Source organism: Acinonyx jubatus, chromosome B3 (genome assembly GCF_027475565.1).
Source record: "Acinonyx jubatus isolate Ajub_Pintada_27869175 chromosome B3, VMU_Ajub_asm_v1.0, whole genome shotgun sequence".
NCBI classification, from domain to species: domain Eukaryota; kingdom Metazoa; phylum Chordata; class Mammalia; order Carnivora; family Felidae; genus Acinonyx; species Acinonyx jubatus.
The window spans coordinates 59,623,859-59,646,133 of record NC_069386.1 but is presented as its reverse complement, the minus strand read 5'-3'; the positions used below and the strand labels follow the sequence as shown (position 1 = coordinate 59,646,133).

At 39.5% G+C, this 22,275-nt stretch overlaps 1 protein-coding gene across 6 annotated transcripts in view; it reads right to left on the bottom strand.

Moving 5' to 3' along the window:
* Nucleotides 1–3,786: 3,786 nt before the first annotated feature.
* ZNF106 (zinc finger protein 106) overlaps nucleotides 3,787–22,275 on the bottom strand; it is a 65,050-nt gene continuing 46,561 nt past the window's right edge. For all 6 annotated transcript variants that reach the window (XM_015064884.3, XM_027067017.2, XM_015064885.3 and 3 more), the window contains 12 exons: nucleotides 20,525–21,302; nucleotides 20,113–20,168; nucleotides 19,399–19,544; nucleotides 17,883–18,017; nucleotides 17,063–17,179; nucleotides 14,076–14,267; nucleotides 13,493–13,555; nucleotides 12,665–12,784; nucleotides 12,066–12,137; nucleotides 11,180–11,251; nucleotides 8,375–8,521; nucleotides 3,787–7,690 (listed from right to left, as the gene is read on the bottom strand). In XM_015064884.3, the coding sequence (XP_014920370.2) occupies nucleotides 7,634–7,690; nucleotides 8,375–8,521; nucleotides 11,180–11,251; nucleotides 12,066–12,137; nucleotides 12,665–12,784; nucleotides 13,493–13,555; nucleotides 14,076–14,267; nucleotides 17,063–17,179; nucleotides 17,883–18,017; nucleotides 19,399–19,544; nucleotides 20,113–20,168; nucleotides 20,525–21,302 (1,955 nt within the window). In that variant the 3' untranslated portion in view covers nucleotides 3,787–7,633. The remainder of the gene's footprint in view (nucleotides 7,691–8,374; nucleotides 8,522–11,179; nucleotides 11,252–12,065; nucleotides 12,138–12,664; nucleotides 12,785–13,492; nucleotides 13,556–14,075; nucleotides 14,268–17,062; nucleotides 17,180–17,882; nucleotides 18,018–19,398; nucleotides 19,545–20,112; nucleotides 20,169–20,524; nucleotides 21,303–22,275) is intronic.

The window sequence follows — 22,275 nt, the reverse complement described above, 5'->3', positions numbered from 1 at the left end:
GTGCTGGTACCATACTGTATGACTCCTATAGCTTTGTAGAATGGTTTGAAACCAGGAAGCAATGATACCTCCAGCTTGGGTCTTGTCAAGATTGCCTTGCATTTTGGGGTTCTTTTGTGGTTTCATACAAATTTGAAGATTGTTCTATTCCCTGAAATATGTCATTGGTGTTTTGGTAGGGATTCATTAAAATCTATGGATTGCTTTGGGTAACATAGGCATTGTAACCATATTAATTCCTCCAATCCAGAAGTATTGAGTATCTATTTGTGTCTCCAATTTCTTTTATTAATGTTTTGTAGTTACCAATGTGTAAGTGTTTTACCTCCTTAGTTCAATTTATTGCTAGGCATTTTATTCTTTTTGATGCAACTGTAAATAGGGATTGTTTTCTGGATTTTTGATAGTTCATTATTACTGTTTAGCAATACAACATGTTTTTGTATATTGATTTTGTATCCTGCAACTGTACTGAATTTTTTATTCCAAGTTTTTTTGTTTTTGTTTGTTTGTTTTTTTTACAGGATCTTTAGGGCTTTCTACGTATAATATCATGTCATCTGCAAATAGTGACAGTTTTATTTCTTCTTCTGATCTGGATGCATATCTTTTTCTCACCAAATTGTCTGGCTAGGACTTCTAATACTATGTTGAATAAAAGTGGTTAAGTGAGCATCCTTGTCCTGTTCCTAATCTTAGACAAAATGCTTGCAGCTTTTCCCCATTGACTATATTGTTATCATAAATGAATGTTGAATTTTGTCAAATGCTTTTTCTCCATTTATTGAGATGATCATGTTTTTATCCTTCTTTTTGTTAATGTGGTGAATAACACTGATTTACAGATGTTGAACCACCCTGTATTACTGGAATAGATCCCATTTGATCATGGGTATGATCCTTTTATTTTTTTTAAACTTTTTTTAACGTTTATTTATTTTTGAGACAGAGAGAGACAGAGCATGAACGGGGGAGGGGCAGAGAGAGAGGGAGACACAGAATCGGAAGCAGGCTCCAGGCTCTGAGCCATCAGCCCAGAGCCCAACACGGGGCTCAAACTCATGGAGCGCGAGATCGTGACCTGAGCTGAAGTCGGACACTTAACCGACTGAGCCACCCAGGTGCCCCTCCTTTTATTTTTTTTTTTAGTGTTTTATTTATTTTTAAGACAGAGAGAGACAGAGCATGAGTGGGGATGGGGCAGAGAGAGAGGGACACACAGAATCTGAAGCAGGTTCCACGCTCTGAGCTGTCAGCACAGAGCCCGGTGCAGGGCTTGAACCCATGAACTGAGATAATGACCTGAGCCAAAGTCAGACATTCAACCGACTGAGCCACCTGGGTGCCCCAATCCTTTTATTTTGGGGGGGATATGATTCCTTTTTAAAAATGTTTATTTTTGAGAGAAAGTGCATGCGCATGAGCATGGGTGGGGGAGGGGTAGAGAGAGAAGGAGACACAGAATCTGAAGTGGGCTCCAGGCTCTGAGCTGTCAGCACAGAACCCGACCTGGGGTTCAAACCCACAAACTGTGAAACCATGACCTGAGCTGAAGTTGGACGCTTAACCAACTCAGCCACCCAAGCACCCCAAGACATGATCCTTTTAATGTATTAATTCGATTTGCTAGTATTCTGTTGAGGATTTTTGAATGTCTATTCATCAGGAATATTGGCTTGTAATTTTCTAGTGGCATCCTTGTCTAGTTTGGGCATTAGGGTAATAATGGCCTTGTAAAATGAGTTTGAGAGTGTTCCCTCCTCCTGTTTTTTGTTTGTTTTGAAGAATCTGAGAATTACTACCCATTCTTCTTAAAGAATGGGTATTAATTCTTCTTTGAATGTTTGGTAGAATTCACCACTGAAGCCATCTGGTCCTGGACTTTTGTTTGTTGGGAGGTTTTTGATTATTGATTTAGTTTCCTTACTAGTAACCAGTCTGTTCAGATTTTCTATCTCTTCTTGATTCAGCATCGGTAGGTGGTATGTTTCTAGGAATTGATCCATCTCTCCCAAGTCGTCAAATTTGTTGGTGTTCATAGTCTCTTAAATTTATACTTCTGTGGTATCAGTTGCAATGTCTCCTCCCTTTCTTTCTGATTGTGAGTCCTTTTTTTCTTGGTGAGTGTGGCTAAAGGTTTGTCAGTTTTATCTTGTCAATGCAGCAGCTCTTAGTCACTGACCTTTCTACTGCGTTGCAGTCTCTATTTCATTTATTTCCACTCTGATATTTGTTTCCTCCCTCCTACTTACTTTGGGCTTTGTTTTTTCTTTTTATACATTATTTTAACTAGAATATTAGATTGGGATTTTTATTTTTCTTGAGGTAGGCCTGTGATGCATCCCACAGAATTTGGTAGGTCTTACTTCTGTTCTCATTTGTCTCTAGGTTTATATATATATAAACCTAAGATATATATATATCTTATATATATATGTGATATATATCTCATATATATTATATATATCATATATATGAGATATACATATAAGATATATATAGATATAGATATATATCTTTGATCTCTTCAATGACCTACTGATTGTTCAGCGGCATATTGTTTAGTGTCCCTATTTTTGTGTTTTTCCAGTTTTCTAGTTTTTCCAGTTTTCTTGTATTTGATTTCTAGTTTCATACCATTGTAGTTGGAGAAGATGCCTGATAGGATTTCAATCCTGAATTCATTGAGACTTGTTTTGTTGCCTAGCTCATGATCGATCTTGGAGACTGTTCCATGTGCACTTGAGAAGGATGTGTATTCTGCTGCTTGAATGGAACGTTCTGTGTGTATCTATTGAGTCCATCTGGTTGGGGCACAGCTGCTGCACAGGGAGGGTGGAACATGCCCAGCCCAGTTGCAGTGTACTCACCTGGCCCCTTTGTGGTGTGGCTGCTTGCATCGGTTCAGTGGCACACGGAGTATGCTCACCAGTGCTAGGAGGCTACAGGGTGAGCACCAAAAATGGTGCCCACCAGCTGGTTAGAAGATTGCAAAAATGGCACCAGCCAGTGCTTCCATCCCCAGAGAAAGTCACTGCAGGTTCTTGCCTGTTTGCCACTTTAGGATTAGCAAGTGGGTCTCTCCCTCTGTCAGAGTCTAGGCACTTTTCAAATTATTTTTGCACTGGATCTCAGGATGAGTGGGTGGGCCTGTGAGCCCTTTAACAGTAGATTCTTTGTTCCCTACAGTTCTATAGTCTCCCTGGACATGATCCCTGTTGATTTTCAACATCAGGTGTTTTGAGAGTCTGTCTTTCTGGTGCCAGACACAAGGGTCTGGGTGCCTAAAGTGGGGCATACTCCCTTCACCCCTCAAGGGAAAGCTCAATTTTTCGGATCCCTTCCCAATAGTGGGTGGCTGTACCTCAGGTAGGATCCAGAGGGTGAATGAGTTTCTGCCTCTCCTACCTGTCTCAATGCATCTCTTGTATCTTTTCTTTTGGAGGTGCTGTTAATCTAGTCCTCAGGTCCTTTACAGAGGAAAATTATTCCCTCTATAGCTGTAAATTTGTTGTTCTACCTGGGAGGAGGTGAACTCAGGGTCTTCTACACAGCCATCTCGAACCCCAGAGATGTAGTTTTAATCTTGCTCTTCCATTAACTAACTAACCTGTTTTACGACCTTGGACAAATCCATAAATGTAGCTGTTTGCCAAACTTATCTGGATTGTGGTCTGTGGCGTATCTATAACCATCTTGTGTTTCCCACCCAGTTTTCTTCTTACTGTCTATTCCAACATGGAAAAGAAAGGGTGGGCTATTAATATCCAGATAAGGTAGCAAAAGTAAACAATTAGTAAAAGTACTTTATTTTCCTCTTGTATTTGCTTTATATCTTGCTTTACAAAGTTATGAAGTTCACAGCTTTATACCAAAATGTAAGAAGGCTAAGCTATTTGCTTATAAACATTTTTGCAGTCAAATGTCATCTGATTTCATTCTTCTAATCCATATTCAATATATAAAAAAATTCAGAGACCAAGGGTACTGGAGCAGCTCTAGGGCATATATTTCTCTTAAGCAGGAGAAAGATCTTCAACAGCCTTTCCTCCTTAACTTCCTCCCCCACTGATTCAACTGGGCTACGGCCTTGAATTTAGGGCAAATCTAGGAGTCAGTTGTCATGTGACCCAGCAGGGCCACAGACTTGGGGGCTGGAGGTGAGGTTAGAGGTTACTGTCTGGTAAGCACTATGTTTGGTTTACACCAAGATTTCACATCCACTTGCATGTGGAACTCATACAACCCAAACCACATCCATCATGGCTTCTATCATATCCATCAGACAGCTTCTCTGAAATCCTGAAAATCGTGATCATTTGGGGCAGGGATGAAATCACAATTTTACCCATGTGGCAGGCATGGCCTTTGTATGTTAACAGTTTTAGGAGGTCTCCTTTTGGTAGCAGAAACAAAATTTTTAAGTATGCGCATACAAATTATAGTGATTTGAGCAAACCAAGAGGATATGTGCTGTTTAAATCCCACTTCACAAGATACTTTGATCTCCCCTCCGATGAATTCTTTTCCATAAAATATACTGTACCATTCCACTAAGTGTTGTATACCTACTCCCACCACATTGTCCACATACCTACTCACTAAACTTGTCTACTGTATACAATATCCCAAAACAAAAACAAAAAAGCCCCCTCTGTTAGACAAACAATCACGTGAACAGCGATAATATTGCCTATAAATTACAGGAAGGTCAGGAGCTAAACACTTAACTGCTCACTTCTGAGGCAGAAAAATATTTTCCCCACAAAAGTAGGACTGTAGTAGCAATGGCGTTTCCTCAGTTTCAAGTAACATCAGTTGGAGAGAATTCTTTGCTCTTAGGTGCTTAACTGCTTTCTAACTGAGTAGAGGAGTGCCAAAATAAGTTTTGAACCTGATTAAAAACTCTGGGATAAAACTTGAAGTGACTGATAGCTTGTCATAACAAACTGCCATTAAAACGCTAGCATAAGCACACAAAAGGACTGATAACCACAGTTTTCTTGGCTTCTAGCCGTTAGAAGTAGGCACAGGCAATTAAAGATAACATTCTAAAAATGGCCTCCAACTCCTTACAAGAAATGAGTTGGGTTTTGTCAGGTCATGTTAACACCTTCCTTCGTTAAGCACTAAATACCAAGTCAAGGCAAAATCCTGAGCCACCCCTCTTCGCTAAGTGAAGACAGAGGGCTAGCATCAGTTAAGACACTGTAAAAGACAAAAAATAGTCAAAGTTCTGCATACCTTTCAAGACCCCTAAAAGTAATAACACCACCATAAGCAGCCAAGATGCTTATGGTGCCTTTATTTCTAAACAGAGGGCTCAAATAGTGCACTTAGGATAACACACTAACCTGCAATAAAAGAATTTCACACATTCTTGAAACAAAGACATTTTTACCATGGCCTCAAATTGTGTGTGTGTGTGAAATGAGGAAAAGCATTACAGGTATAGGTGCCCACACGCATACACACGTCCAAGGAACATTCACCCTGCACACACAAAGGCAGATAGACTATGCACAATTCTACCAAAATTAAACCCAAATCAGTTGTTATTGATTCTATCATACCTTCAAAGGTTCCCCACGATTGCCCAACACCTCACATATCCCCTTCCTGCTGTCCAAAGGCTCCACCACGCTCATCTTTTCAGACTTGTCCTCAGGCAGGACAGAAGAGCACCTACACGTAACAGAGTATGCAAGACTGTCTTAACACACTGACCAATCAACACAGAAATGCAGCTTCACGACAGCCCTGAATAAAATGCCAGGTGTAGTAATAATTTCTGACAGCTTTCCTGGGAAATCCCCCTTCCCAAACCCACATGACAGCCTGGCTTCCCTGCTCATCCGTACCAGAAATGAGGAGGAGAGGTAAGAAAGCTTCTTAATCGCATACAGAAACGGCACAAATACATTTTATGCAAGAGAATCTTCTCCTTTCTCTCTCAGGTATCATGCAAACATCAATAGTCTGGTCAAAAGTCTTCCTATTCACAAGGATAGAAGTAAACAGCTTTTGGGGCCATTCGTTATTTAGTAGTAGCTCTTAGATTAGCTTTTTTTTTTTTTTTTTGGCTCCAGTAAGAACCCCTGGAGCTCTTCCTGGAAAAAAAGAACACATACTTGCGTACGATTTCATACCCTCTTGAAACCTATCCATGAATGCTTCATGAAGTCCCCCAGCCCTAGAGCCTGAGTGAAGACATGTGAGTAGGTGTGTGTGTGCACTAAAAGGGGTGGAGATAAACCTGCACGCTACGCGATCCTAGAAAACAGCAGGTGTCACATCCCGAAGCCTGGTATGTGGCACTGAGCTCTTCTCCCTTCTACCACTCTGAAGAATCTTTCAGAGTTTTGAGAATCCAGAAACAAAAGGCTAGAAAGCAACACTTCTATAGCTTCTCTCAAGAGTCCAGAGAAAATCCAGAAACAAAGCAGTCTCACTAGGCTTTGTTATTTTGTCTGCTCTCAGTGGACAAGTAGCGTCTTCACCCTCACCATGCTCCACTCTTCTTGGCCAGCTACAGGGAAGGTGAAGGCAAGACACCAGTTCAGAAATAAGTCTCTAAGAAGCCTGCTTGAGCCCCTCAAGACTGTATTCAGATGCTTTATCCTAACTCCCCCTTCTTGAGTGCTGCAGGTGGGTGGAAAGCACCCCAGGGGCCCAGAGGAAGCATTTGATGGCTGCCAACAGTCTGGGCACAGCTAGATAGTGGAGGAGAAAGGGATTTGTAATGGAGCAAACTAAAAGGCTGCAAACCCACAGCAGGACTGGCGAGTCAAAAACTGGAAAAGGAGATCTATACCTCCAGTTCAAACAGCCTGACAATACCTGCAGCAGTGAGTGCCTGGGTCTAACAGCAAAATTCCAAGGTAGACGTTGGGTCTGTGCACTATCTTGAACTGAGTACTCTTATCACAACTTGAACAGAGGTTCGAAAGGAAGTGCTATCTGTGAGGACTTGTCATTATGTGATCTGCTGAGTTCCTAAAATTTCAGCAGAGCAGTCGCTCTAGCCGTTAATAATCTACTGTGTGTCCCTTTGAGATTTAAAGCTAGCTCTGTCCATCTACAAAGCAAGAGGATATTGAAACACACTGCACATAATCGTTAAGAAAGGAAACTAGTTGCTTCTAATTTAAATACCCAGTTATTAGAACTAAAAAAATTAAAACTGATCCTAAAAATCTAGCATTTGAACAAACTTGTACTTAAAAAGCCGGACTATGGGTTTAAACCATCATAAGAACGTAAACTAAAACTTGCAAACTGAAATCAAGAAACGACTACATATTAATCATATGGGTCAAACTGAGTAGCCAATTAAGATCTGTATTTTTAATAAACATCTGGAGAATACTAGTAGCATAGATGACTATATTCCATGCTGTCTCAGAGAAGTATGGTTCCCTAAAATCTGTTTAAATCGGACAAACCTCCAGTAAGAACTTAAAGTGTAACTATCATCCCATAGAGCTGCCCAGACTTATGTTAGTGGTAAGCCTGGCTGGTAACAACTTTCTCCTTCCCTCCTTCTCTGGGGAAGGGAAGATTGTGGCCTCTGTGAGGGGCCGATGTGAAATTAGTTCAATTAATAACTTCCCAACATGGGAGGCAAAAAGCTTCATGAATCAATTTTGCTGTCATCCTCAGCATGTCGTTCAATGTGTCCTGCAGCATCCTAGGAATAAAGGGAAAAGAGCCCATGAGAGAGAAGTTGATAGTAGGACAAGAGACAGTTAAAGCCAAGGAGAGCTTCATGGCCACATTCTAAGATCCACACATTAAAGGTACCTAGGACCCAGCACTTTGCTAACTTACATGAAAACATGCACTTCAAGATGAGTTCTTATCTTATACAAGAGTACTGTAACAAACTTCTAGGTTCAGTTATTGGATTTGAAACATTTGAAAACATTCTCTTTGGGTTCTTTCTCAAAAACTACCTAATTCGGGCGCCTGGGTGGCTCGGTCGGTTAAGTGTCCGACTTCGACTCAGGTCATGATCTCACGGTCCGTGAGTTCGAGCCCCGTGTCGGGCTCTGTGCTGACAGCTCAGAGCCCGGAGCCTGCTTCAGATTCTGTGTCTCCCTCTCTCTCCGCCCCTCCCCTGTTCATGCTCTGTCTCTCTCTGTCTCAAAATAAATAAACGTTAAAAAAAAAAAAATTAAAAAAAACAAAAAACTACCTAATTCATCATCTGAAACCTCATTAAGCTATTCCTCAAATCTCTGAATAATAATAATAAAAAGGAAAATCTCTCCCTATTTATTCCAATTCTCAACATTCTAATAAGGCAAAAAAGGTTTGCCTGCTCTGAGCTGTCGAATAGACCCCAGGTCGGCCTCAAGTCCCACTCAGGTACCTGTTTAGACCCTTTCCTAGCGGTGAAAAAGGCATCACAGTTCTTCCAGCGACATTTCAGAGTTTGAAAGTTTGGATTTGTATGGTCAGTGAGCAAATGTTGTTTTAAATGATCCACAACGCCAAATATCAGAGAGCAACCATGCCACTGGAAAGAGAACAAAAAGGAAAGTTAAAAAGTGTACAGGAAGCATGCAACTGCGATTAGAAAGCCCCTCACTTGTATCCTATAAGTTTTGGGCAAAAAAAAGCAATCCCCTTAGGCTTTATTCTTAGATAGAAAATATAACAAAGCCAGAGGCACCCACATTAATTAACAATATCATGAGGAGCCTTGAAAAGCCTGTAAAGTCTTGACACTGTGTGATATTGAGAAGGCAAAGCACTAAGATAGCTGTATCGTTAAGAGAGATAAGGAAAAGGTTAGCAAAAATTGACAGACAACTTATCATAAAATTCAGTTTACACCACACTTATTTTTTTACCTTGCCATCACAGAATGAGTTCCTTAGTCTACTTATTTAAAAAGACTAAGAGCTCCCTGTAATACTGAAGGGGCTGTTTCCAACAATTCTAAGAACTGCTGATTTATAAACTTGAAAATAAAAATGTCTGATAAAACTACGTTGCTATGGAAGCCTGACTTTACTCAGAATCTTTATCACTTGAATCACAATCTTGTTTCTTTTTTTAAATTCTAATTTTACTATAAAATATGTGGCTCAGGGGTAAATGTGGCTCAGTCGATTAAGCATCTGACTTCGGCTCAGGTCATAATCTCTCCGTCTGTGGGTTTGAGCCCCCACTTCAGCCTCTGTGCTGACAGCTCAGAGCTTGGAGCCTGCTTCGGATTCTGTGTCTCCCTCTCTCTCTTCCCCTGCTCACAGTCTCTGTCTCTCAAAAAATGAATAAAAACGTTTAAAAAATTTTTTTAATAATAAATAAATGTGGCTCAATTCTCAATTTCACTTGTTAGTGAAAAAGCATACAGACTCTGTCTTGGTATTTATCCTACAAGCCTGCTGATCATAAATCTTACAATTCTAATTCTAACACGTTCATTTATTTTTTTTGTTTGTTTGTTTGTATTTTTGAGAGAGACAGAGTGTGAGCAGGAGAGGAACAGAGTGAGGGAGACACAGAATATGAAGCAGGCTCCAGGCTCTGAGCTGTCAGTACAGAGCCCAATCTAAAAATGGAGGGTGTCAATTTCATTCCATCAATTCTACAAAGCATGTTAGGGTATTGGGAGGGGGGAATTTCAGCCATAAATGTTTCTTTGATCACTACTAATATTAGAACTGATGAAACAAATTAAGGCCTATAAGGAACAATGTAAAAGTTTGGAGCTCCCACCCCAAAATAAAAACCAGGCAATTTAGCCTAGGCAATGGAAGTTTAAAACCTTCCAGAATACAAATTTTTATTGGCCTATTCCTCAAAAACCAATGTGGACACAAATCAAACTATTAATACAAGTGATCCCTGTATAAGCTAGTAAGCAGGTCACAAAAATAAACACTTGCACTTATTTTGTAAATAGTTGATCCTTAAACAACATAGGTTTGAACTGCGTGGATCCACTTATACATGAACTTTTATCAATAAATACAATATAGTACTGTAAATGTATTTTCCTTATGATTTTATCTTATTTACTTATTTAAGTAATCTCCACACCCAATGTGGGGCTCGAACTCACAACCCTGAGATCAGGAGTCACGTGCCCTACCAACTGTGCCAGCCAGACACTCCTCCTTACCTTTTAGTAACATTTTCTTTTTTCTAGCTTACTATATTGTGAGAATACAGTCTGTAATACATATAACATACTAAATATGTGTTAATTGACTGTTTATGTTGTCAGGAAGGATCAACAGTAGGCTATAAGTACTTAAGCTTTGGGGGAGTCATAAGTTATATGCAAATTTTCAACTGTATGGGGTTTGGCGCCTCTATAACCATCTGCACTGTTCAAGGGTCAACTGTACTCTTGACATTTTTGTAAGCATGTACTGATTTTATAATAAACAAAAACCACCAAAGAAATAACCTGGGTGGATGATACATAAACATACCTCATATCTAATCTTAAAATAGATTATTCATGAAAGAAGTATGGAAGTATTTTATGTACAGTTTTAACTTTTTTAAATCATTTTTTTCAAATGTTTCTTGAGGATGCCTGGATGGCTCAGTCAGTTAAGCATCTGACTTCGGCTCAGATCATGATCTCACAGTTTGTGAGTTCAAACCCAGCATCAAGCTCTGTGCTGACAGCTCAGAGCCTGGAGCCTGCTTCGAATTCTGTGTCCCTCTCTCTCTCTCTCTCTCTCTCTCTGCCCCTCCCCCGCTCACTCTGTCTCTCAAAAATAAACATTTAAAAAATTTTGAAAATAATAAAAATAAATGATAAAAATATTTTTTTAATGTCTATTTTCGAGCGCGCGCGCACACACACACACACACACACACACACACACACACAGAGTGGGGGAGGGGCAGAGAGTGAGGAAGACAGAGTATCTGAAGCAGTCTCTGTGCTGATAGCACAGAGCCCAATATAGAGCTCAAACTCATGAACTGTGAGATCATGACCTGAGCCAAAGTTGGACGCTTAACTGACTGAGCCACCCAGATGCCCCTATGTACAGGTTTTAAAAATAAGCTTCCTTGGCCTACAGCAGGAGGCATAAAGTAGACACTCAAATATAAAAATGCTTAATTGATGATGATGAAGATGTATAAATTAGCCTAGGGTTAAACAACTCCTAAGTCTGGTCATAAGAACAGTTTCACTCCTTACCCAACAGCGGTAATTCTGCATCAGATTCAGCCTTACAGCTTGAATACTGCCATCATAACAGCCAGTGTAAATCTGGGGGAAAGAAAGGTTTATCCTATCAGACCAAAACAACACACAAAAAACAACTACTCAATATTCCAAAAATACGTGTCAAAAGCTCCTTGTACCAGCTACAAGAAAATACAAACCTAAACCAAACCCAGCCCCAGAGTACAACAGTGGGGAAGTATCTTCTAGTATAGATACTTTGAAGCCTTGCTCCTTCCAGAACGCTGGCTGAGAGCATAAGTGGCAGGGCTCAGAGGCACCCACTTACATTGTAACTGGTCCACTCTGGCTACTGGGCATTGTATGCTACCTCGGGCATAATATATTAGCCGTCTGTGTTTCACTGGAACAAAGGGTTCTAAGGCTCAGAGTCTGAAAAACACCCATTCTGGTCCAACCACATAATTTAAAAATAAAATAAATCAAGGCTTAGCAGGGTTAAATGAGTTAGCTTCTACTTTTAGGTCTGCTTTCACTATGCCATACTGGCCTAATCTCCTGACTCTATTCCAATGTTCTGTTCGGATCATAATGTCTCTGGAAAAAGCACCACTCAATTTTTGGGGGAAACATTTTAAACTTATATTCTGTTTAATGGTGTTATCAGATTCTTATTGTAGTTATTTTAGCTATTAATAGAAAAGGGAATATTCAACAATGTCACTGGGTTACTTCTCGATAATAGCATGCCAAAAGAAAGAAAGGCATTCAATATCAGAATGCCTACCAGAAACGTGTCATTTTTGGAAGTGATAAATAGTAATATTGTTATCAGTTTGTAGTTTTTAGTAATAAGCATATTCAAAAGCAAATATGTAACATGGCTAATAACACTCACCATACTTTTATGGATGGTCATACACATAATCATGTCTTTGTGTCCTCCATAAACTTGCAATCGATCATGGGACTTAGGTGGAGGAAAAAAATAGAGAATTAAGGTTATTTATACCCTGTGGTTAATAAGCATAATCCCTGGAGGCCTCTGGCAGGTTTAGCAGTAAGCTGAAGCACCAGTAGCATTTTCACAGAAACATAATCTAATGACAATCTTTCGAATAAGTCTTCAAGGGAGGAGCTGGTAACTGGAAATGAGAAAAACTAACTTCTGTGCAATGTCAAAGTCTAAACCTGAAATTGCACACCAAGAGAACTAGACAGGTTTTAGAGACTAACTCTGCTCTCCAAAAACCATTTTAGTATTGACCTCTGTGAGCCAGACCATGTCTTTCAGAGCAGTGTTTCTGACAGTCCAAGGATCATCTGCTTCATAATTATCTAGAGGGCCTGTGAAAAATGCAGATTCCTGGGTCCCACCCCAGCCTTACTGTATTAAAAATAATAATAACAATAACAATAATAATAATAATTCAATACCCAACCCAAACAGGCCTATTCCCCAAATCATTCAAGCAAAATACTGGATCTAAATTCTACCTGTAATTCATAGACACGAACAAATTTATCCAGGCAAGCAGTCACCATCACTTTCCCTAGGATATTCACCACAGTCACTGCATGATTGTGACCTTTATAGATCCGCACAAGCTCACCAGTCTGCATCAGAAAAGAGACAAGTCACTAGACTGACTTTCCAGATTCCTTCTGACTTTTGAGATTTATGATTCTATTATTCCAAGTTGTAATTCTGAGCCTACTTGTACACAACGTAGCTGTACTAATTTTAACAGCTCAGGTACCTGCATAAGCATTTATTACAATATACATATATAATATGCATGAAATGTATCCTGATGGAGAGAACCTATTGTCACACAAAGAGAAGGGCTACAACTCTATCTGTATGTATTTTATAGGTTTTAAAGAATTTTCACTCTTATCATTTTGTTGTGTCTGGACAAGTCCCTGAGGTTGCAGTATCCCCAGGTTTATAGACCGGGCACTGAGCGTCAAAGAGCTGCCTCTATGACCTGAGCAGAATCTCTCAGCTGTTTTTATTTGTTCTATTTTAAACTACGTATCACATCCACTTTCTCAGAGCCTCAGATGCTCAATTTATCTCAGGTTTAAATGAGACAAACTAAACCTTACGTAAACTTTGAATCTGTCCCCCATTAAAAATTTTGAAGAGGCCAGAATTTCTCAAGTGCTCACTATCTTCCAAGAGCTTATGCAGGTAGGGATTATTATTAAGCTTTTCAATATAAATATTAAGCTTGCAATATAAAAGGCAAGAGGTCTGAGGAATCCTTCAAGGTTTAATCTTCATTCCATTAAAGATTTCTTTACACCAACACAACCTACATGAATGTTGTGCGCGTGGACTGACTGATCGCTGGAGCCACTGAACACAAGGTCATTCACCACCTTAAAGAAAAAAATTCATTGAGTTACATTTGGTAAAAGGTTCTGAGCCTTCTCTGTAATTTATAATGCACACTGTTGAATTCTAATTTCCAACCCACTTTGAGATGAGCATCAACTAGATATAAAACACTAAGTTCCTCAAATTTTCTGAAATGAAATTTAGGGCCTACCACCAGGTACTCTGATGAAGTGACAATGTATTATTGGGTTTGTTACCTCGTCAGAACGATTGTGAAACTGCCTAGAAGGACTTTAAAGTGTATCTACATTCTATAATAAAATACACTGTTTCTCCATTAATATATTAATGTATTAAAATACAGTCCAACCCCAACCCCGCAAAAAAAAAAAAAAAAAAAAAATACATCCCTTGGTCACCCAGGCCTAAAGAAAAGCACCGTAATCTCCTTGCTCTTTTCCAGATGATGTGCTGTAGATAAGGCATTAGATGACAAGACAAATGGCACTCAAATCTTTTTATTTGTGCCAACTGACTCCTGTTATCTTGCACTGTACTTGCCTTCATGCAAAGAATGGTTTTGCTGTGGCCCTCTAGGGTCCTGAGAAGGAGTCCATTCCGTGCATCACGGACGCTAATGGTACAGTCATAAGATCCAACAACAAGCAGCTTTCGGGCACCTTCCTGAGCTGTGGCAAGACAGCTGACAGCCCGAGGGCCATGGCATTCAAAGATTTCAAGTCGTTTATTGTTCTGAAAAATAAGCCACCATTATATGAAATAAAAGCAGCTTGGCTGGTAAATATCAAAATCAACTCACCCAAATCACTACCTTGATTCAAACTCTTAAATTCTACTACCTGTTAAGTTCTCATACCCCATGCGAATCTTTTAACTTCCAAACTTCTGCTATTCCCATTCCAACTCTCTTTGTGTCCATGACTCCCTCCTCCCCCATTCTAGTGCGGGCATGGCAAATTCTTACATTATAAACACATTTCTAACTTCAACCTATACTATCTGATCCTAGTTAGCACTTGACTCTCTTTTATGCCTTCTCTCAGTTTCCTTAGGTTAATGATAATGGATGATCGACTTTCTTTTTCATATGCTCATACATTTTCCTTGCCATAGACCCAGAAGCTCTTTCTCTGTATTTTGTCATCCAAACTTTATGCAAACAATTTGTCGTATGTTTCCAAATTTCTCCACTGAGAATGACTTACTTACAAATAATTTCAGTAAGAATCTCTCATTCTCCACCTGTTATTCCCAAGTCCTTCTGATTTCTGGTTCTATGTCATCTCTCATGACATCATTTAGTGAACTAGAGAAGCCTTTTATATCAGAGTGGCATGGTCACATCCTGAATTCCCAAACATTCCTTTACCTCAGATCTTAGACTTGCTTCCCTCAGTCCCACACCAACCTTGTCCATAAAGTCTCCCATTTCCCCAAAATCTCTAAAAAGGAACATCAGGCACATGCAAAGGGTGAAACTTGTAGAAACTTCACAAAGGAGCAGCTGGTAGCCTCCAGGGCTAAGCAATGACTCCAGCCATCATAGGTGTTGGGGAAACAGCCTGATGGGAGTTTAGAGACCACTGGTAGACAGGCTCTAGTAAACAGCCCTGGCTTTCTGTTAAGACCTCAGAAGCACTGCAATCAGGTGTATGGACAAACCAAAAAGGGCTCAGTGCTCACGAGGCTTCAAAATTCCAATGTCTGCAGAGATTCTCAAATCTCTATTTCCAAATCCACCTCCTCTGTGGCTTTTCAACCATTTACATTTCAATTTCTTGTCTTCATCCTGCCTCAAAAGTCCTGTTCCTGACTTTTGTCTACCTTTGATGACATTACTCTCACAAAAGACAATTAGAGAATTATCAAGTTTTATCCTTTAAAATATTTTAAATTTATTCTTTCTTCTTCATTTCTTTTGCCCTAACCAAATCTAATGTAGGCTGTTAACACTTCACATCTGGAATGTAACAACCTTCACTAATTACCCTTCTGTGATCTCTTCATAACCTAGTACTTGATTACCTATGTGCTAGATTCTTCTAACTTGATTTTAAGCTTCTTTTAAAAAAAATTTTTTTTAAACTTATTTATTTTTTAGAGACAAAGTGAGAAAGAGCATAAGTGGGGTAGGGGCAGAGAGAGAAGGGAGACACAGAATCCAAAGCAGGCTCCAGGCTCTGAGCTGTTAGCACAGAGCCCGACACGGGGCTTGAACTCACAGACTGCGAGATCATGAATTGAGCCAAAGTCGGACACTTACCCGACTGAGCCACCCAGGCGCCCCTAAGCTTCTTAAAAGTAGAAGGCATGATGTATTTTATTGTATCCCTTAGAAGCAGTGGTTCCAGGGGCGCCTAAGTGGCTCAGTCGGTTAAGCATCTGACTTCAGCTCAGGTCATGATCTCATGGTTCATGAGTTCGAGCCCCGCATCGAACTCTGGGCTAACAGCTCAGAGCCTGGAACCCGCTTCAGATTCTATGTCTCCTTCTGTCTGCTCCTCTGCTGCTTACACCTTGTCTCTCACATTGTGTCAAAAATAAATAAACATTAAAAAAACAATTAAAAAAAGAAGTAGTGGTTCCAGCTCACATGTCGAAGGAGAGTTGGTAGGTATTCACTACACATATGAATAATATTATAATTGGGCATAACATAGCAAACATTCTAACATGCTGTTAAAAGATGACCAAATGACCTTGGGATATGGCATTACAACTCATTAGCAACCAAACCCATCAACTCTACCTCTATTATCTTTTATCCATTCTCTTCTCTTCATCCTTAGTCTAACCTTTCATGTCACCTTCTACTACAAAGCCTCCTAAATGAGCTCCCTGTCTCTACTAGGACCAGTATTTTCCTATCTCATCAACTCCAGAGTGACTTTCTCTAAAATACAAATTCAATCATGCCTCTTATACTTTAAAGTCTACAAGACGGAAGTCCATCTACGTTAACAAAGCATATAGGGCCAGCAAGAACTGGTCTTTCCTCATTTCCTAGGCATCATCCTAAGGTCTAGAACATAACAACAGATGTTCAATATAGGTTCACTCAACAAATGAATTTCTCTTTGGGTTAGGAAAGAATGAAGCCACACGGGCTTACAGACAAACCTATGACTTAGTTCACATTACAGAACAGGCTATCCTCATGAAACTCTCAATCGGTTCCAAACCACATCAATGTCATACTCAAAAGAATTTAAGCTCATTTTTCATGGTGTCATTCTTAAAATGAGATAGACTAGTTTAACCTATGACTCATTATTTGGCCCCAAATCATCAGGCTTGGTTTAATTTAGTAGAGTTACCTTTTGGGCCTGGCACATTTGAGCCTGAGCAGACAGAATGCAGGATCTTGTTTCACTTATACCAGAAAATAACAGTTTTTGAGCAGCAGCTAATTCTGTCATCTTCTCACACAAGACAACAGGAAATGTCTGCCTTCTACTTCTTTCCACACATTCTCACACTACTTTCAAGTGGTATGGGAATTCAGCCTTCTCCCCTCAAACACTAACCTTTATGTTAAAGGTGACCACGGTGCCATTTGCCAGTCCTGCATAGAGGGTTCGCCATCTACTATGGAGGCAGAGGACCCGGTCTTCCAGCTGTAGCTGCTCCACACACTCTCGCGTCTAATAAAGCACACAACACCTAATCAGCAGGGGTTCACAGCAAATAAAGGGTGACAACAATCCTTCTTCAAGCAGTGTGTGACATGATTTTTATGAGGAAGGAAATGTAGCGACCTCTGTTTTGTACAAGATTATCTTAGATTCTTTTTCCTTTGAAATATGTGGCCAAAGACCCTCAGGCTATAAACAAATCTAAATTCTAATGTTACTCATGTTCCTAATTTGTTATGTAGAAATTCTTCAAAGGACACTAAGAAGTGGGCAAAAAGATTACAGCTTGATGAAAACTCAGATGATGGCTAGCATTTGTTTGGTAATAAAGTATTTTTATGTTTTTTTTTTCTTTTATTCTCTCTCTGTGGAGAAGTGAAAAAAAAAGGTATTTTTAATTTAAGGTACATACTTTTTTTTTCTTTTTTAGATTTAGCACCACTGCACACTTAGTAGGCTACAGTATAGCATTAACATATCTTTCATATTCACTAGGAAACCAAACAATTCATTTGATCATTTTATTGTGATACTCTCCTTACTGCAGGGGTCTGGAACCCAGCCCACAATCTCTGAGGCGTGCCTGTACTAAAAATGGTTTGGAAGTGTAAAACAGAGAGTGGGCAGAATGAAGCATCTGTTTCAGTGCCTCCACTCTACACAGTCAAAGCAGTTTAATATCATCACTTTTGATTTGTCTGGACCCACTTACCTTAACATTATAGCAGCGAATGGTGTGGTCACTGGAACCAGTGTAAAGGGCAGCATTCTTGCCAGAGGTTTGGGTAACCAGGAGGCAGTTCACTTTGGAGGCATGTCCCTCAAAGACCCCAATGCACTTCCGACTCTAAAGTCAAGCGCATATCAGATTATTACTTGTGGATACACAAGGATTAGGTAACACATTTCCTTAGCAATAACAAAAATGTTAAAACATATTAGTTCTCTGCTGCATCCTCAGTGCTTAGGTTAGTGCCTGTTGTTACACAAAAGGTGCTCAGTAAATATGTGTTTACTAAATGCCCAGCAGTCACATGGACTAAGTACCCACAACTCTGTTAGCTGAGCCCTACCCAAAATTCTTAAGGCAGTTTGCTGTAAGATAGATCAGAATTTTAATTAATGCCTGGAGCAAGGCTCTCCAACATAGGGGCCAAGATCTGACAAATCCAAACTGTAGCTAATTTCCCAGATGAGTTCCTTCATTTCCTTGGTAACTTGTGAGAGAATGTTCCACAACATTCAGAGATGTGTCAGGCCCCTAGTGGGGCCACCAGGGGTGGTTTCACACAGGAACATCCTAGATATTATGTTTGTGCACATATTCAGATCTACTTAAAATACACACACACACACATACATTTATCTTGCAATTTAGAGTTAGAGTCAATCTCCCAAATCTTACACTCATACTTCCTGGTACCACTGCTTCCTTCCTTCAGACATCCTTCTTGCCCCTTCACATCACTAGGCTATTGGAACCTAGACACCTGTTGCCTAGGACACATTTTCATGGTCCATCATCTAACCTTTGGACTTTCAAGGACTTCAGTAATTTCAAATACTTTCATGGTATTTATTCAGACAACATAGTGCTCTTAAAGTTTCTTAAAGATCATTGTTGATAAAATTAATCTGATGTATACCAAATTCAAAACTCAAGAGTTCATTCTATGAAAACTGAGAGTAACGAGCATCAGATTATCAGTGACAGGTCCTAGAACACTGTTGTTCTCCTTAATCACTTGGGACAATTAATCAACTGTGAGGAAAAATGCCTCCTCTAGTACCTCCCCAATATTTTCATTCTATCCTCTCTATTATGTCGCAGCGATCCGACTGACCTCATCACCACCTCCAGGACCAGGACCTGACTGGCCCAGCCTTCTGTTAGCTCATCTCCCTTTGCCAAGTGGTTGTTCAGAATAAAGCACAGGACCCTTTTGGTAATGGGAGAAAAAAGAAACCCCAGTGGCTTCTGACATCGGTCTATGAGCAGGAGGAGAACTAGCATTAGGAAGAGGTGATACCAGAGAAAGCAGTGTGGACAGACAAAAAGAAGCTAAGTCCCCAGGGACCCTGCTGAGCCACTGCATCAACTTTATCTACAGTTAGTCTACACATCTCTGGATAACAAACAGATACCCCTATTGTTTAAGAGAGTGTGAATCAGAGTTCCTAAAACCTGCAAAAAACCAGAAAACATTCAAATTGATACATCAACTCACCACCAGATTATAAACTCGAACAGTTTTATCTGCTGAACAGGTGTATAGTAAGTTCCCAAATATCTGAATTGCATTCACTGCGGCTTGGTGCCCCTCAAAGCTCCCTTCTGTGGGCTCATCATCATCTCCTGGCTCTGAAGATATTTCTAGAAATCAAGAATGTGTTTCAGATATGTATCAGCTTTTGTCTGAAAAGATACTCAAAAATTAAAACCATTACATAATATAGTGGTCCTTGGATTCTCCTTAAAACCTGTTTCCTCTAGCAAAACCCCACATTTTCCATTAATGATCTTCGTTATAAAGATTTCATAATAAGAGACTCTGGGAGAGAAAGCCTCTCACTGAGGAAAAAAAACAGATACTCATTTTTTGAGTGATACCTGGAAGTACCAAATCTCTCCCCACATCCTCTCTTCTGCTGCCAGTTATTTTGTTGAACAAGGCATTATTCTTCAAGCAATTCCTTCTCAAAGCAAAAGCCCCATGAGCCAATGAAAACTCATTGAACAGAGAGGAGAGATGGGAATAAGAAAATAAAAAGGCAGGATTTACAGGACACCATAATTGCTGATCAAAACAATATTCTTGGTGACAATCCCCTGACCCTATCCTAATCTATAGGCATACTTAATAAGATTTAAACCCTGGCTCTAACATTTATAAAGCTTTTTTTTCTGTGGCTAATTTAAATAAAACTGAATAACCAAATACCTGAAGAGTTCTTTGATCCTTTTATGGAGGAGATCACAGTCTGAGTTTCTGCCACACTACAAAAGAATAGCAAAAGTCTTTTTAGCGGATGTGAATAAGATGAGCAATAACTTAAATTTTCCTGACTCAAGGATTGTTCTAAACACTGGGCACACAGCAGTGACAAAAAAGATCAGTTTTTCCATTTGAAATTTCTATATGAAAGGAAATATAAGTATAGTATATATTTACAACACAAATGAGAAAGCAGAAAATCTCCACTGCCAAGGTTTGATTTTTCTACACCCATAATCTCTACCGATTTTCTATACATTTGATTCATTTAAAAATTGATTCATAACCGAAAGTTCTATTGTTTAAGAAAAGAATAATGGCGAAAGTTGTTCTGACTGGACCAGCACAACATCCTTACCTTACAGGGATACCATCTTTATAACGAGTGCCAATCTCACTGGTAGAGCTAACTTCATCACAACCAGAACGAGAAGTTTCTAATGAATTTTGCTCTGTGGAGTTCCAAATATCCTTTTTAGATGGACTGTCTGGTTTCTCTTCTCCGGATTCAGAAGAATCAATGGCCACCACTTCCAACTGCGGATTAGGAATTTCTAGGACTTCCAGAGATGAGTCACTCTCTGGCTCATCTCTGACACTCTCTTGTTCTGGGCCAGTCCTGCTGTCTTCCCAGGTGGAGGTCGTTACTTTCCCCCCTTTGGTTGACTTTCCAGTCTTTACTTTCCTTACAGGTTTAGCAGTAAATACATCCTGTTCAGTGTCACTGTTCTCAGGAACATGAGCAGCCCGAAGAGTTTTCTTCTTCCTAAGTTTCTTCTTTTTCTTGTTTCCCCGAGTTTCAGCTGATGTCAGAGTAGACTCTGCCTGCTGCTCGGGCTGGTCAGCTGGAGAGTGGGGCTCTTTCTCTAAGGGGGTTTCGGAAGCAAAGGACAATCTTGGGAAAGAACTGGTACAGGCCTCAGACCCACTGTTGCCTTTGATTGGCTCATCTTCTTTATTCAGGCTTGGAAGACCAGTTGGTTGGGAAGAGGCAGTATTATCTCTGTTTCTGGTATTTCCTTGTTCCGTGGAAAACTTCAGTTCTTGGCTAGGCTCATGGAAACTTTCTGTTAGCTCTGATAAAGATAATGCTGCAGGGATGACTGGATAAACTGGATAACTGTCACTGTTCTCTCCTGAAATAAGAAGAAAAAAAATATTGCATCTTCTTCTGTATCTGCGATTTATCATCATAAACTGCCATTATTTACCACTGATCTAATCTCTCCTGAAAAACAACCTTTCGACATATGTTAACAAGACTATGGCTGTTAAAACTGTTTTCTCATCCCTTAGCTTCCCATAGCCTGCAGAAATTTCTCTTTGCCTTGAATTAAATCTCACAAATAACATGCATGTCTTATACCCTACAAAAGCTCTTTACGGGCAGGGACTCCTTCTAGCCATTTCTTTTCTTTCTTTCTTGTTTGAAATGTCCCCATGTTTAACATGATGTTTTATTCTTGGTACACACTGAAATATCTACTTAGCTAAAGTGCTTTCACCTTTATGTCTTAGATGTTTTCACTATGCCACTTTACCTGCGACATCACCCAGTTTGTTTACATAATAGTAGTTAAAAAGTCAGTTGACTTAACAAAGTCTATTTTCTTTGACATAGTTATTTCATGTCAAGGAATTCAGATTGATGAAATAATCAAAGACATATACAATGTAGTGTTCTATGCAATATTAAAGAAAAAAGGATAAAAACTAAATACTCAAAGGAGATTGTATAAATTACTATCTACCCAGGTTACACAATTTCTCAAGTATTATTCAAGTACTAAAATTAAAATATTTTACACAATTACTTTTATGACACAGGAAAATGATCATCATCTATTAAGTGGAAAAAAGCCAGGTTATAACAGACTATGATTTTGTCTTTCTACAAACTCTATGTGCAAATACACAAACAATTATGATTGAAGAAAGACTGAAATAATATATAACAAAACAACGTATCTACATTTTAATCGCTTCCCAATTTTTTACTGTGAACATGAATTATTTTGCAGAGAAAAAAATCTAATAAAAATCAATTTTTAAAAATATTAACTTAAGGGGCACCTAGGTGGCTCAGTCGGTTGAGCATCTGACTTTGGC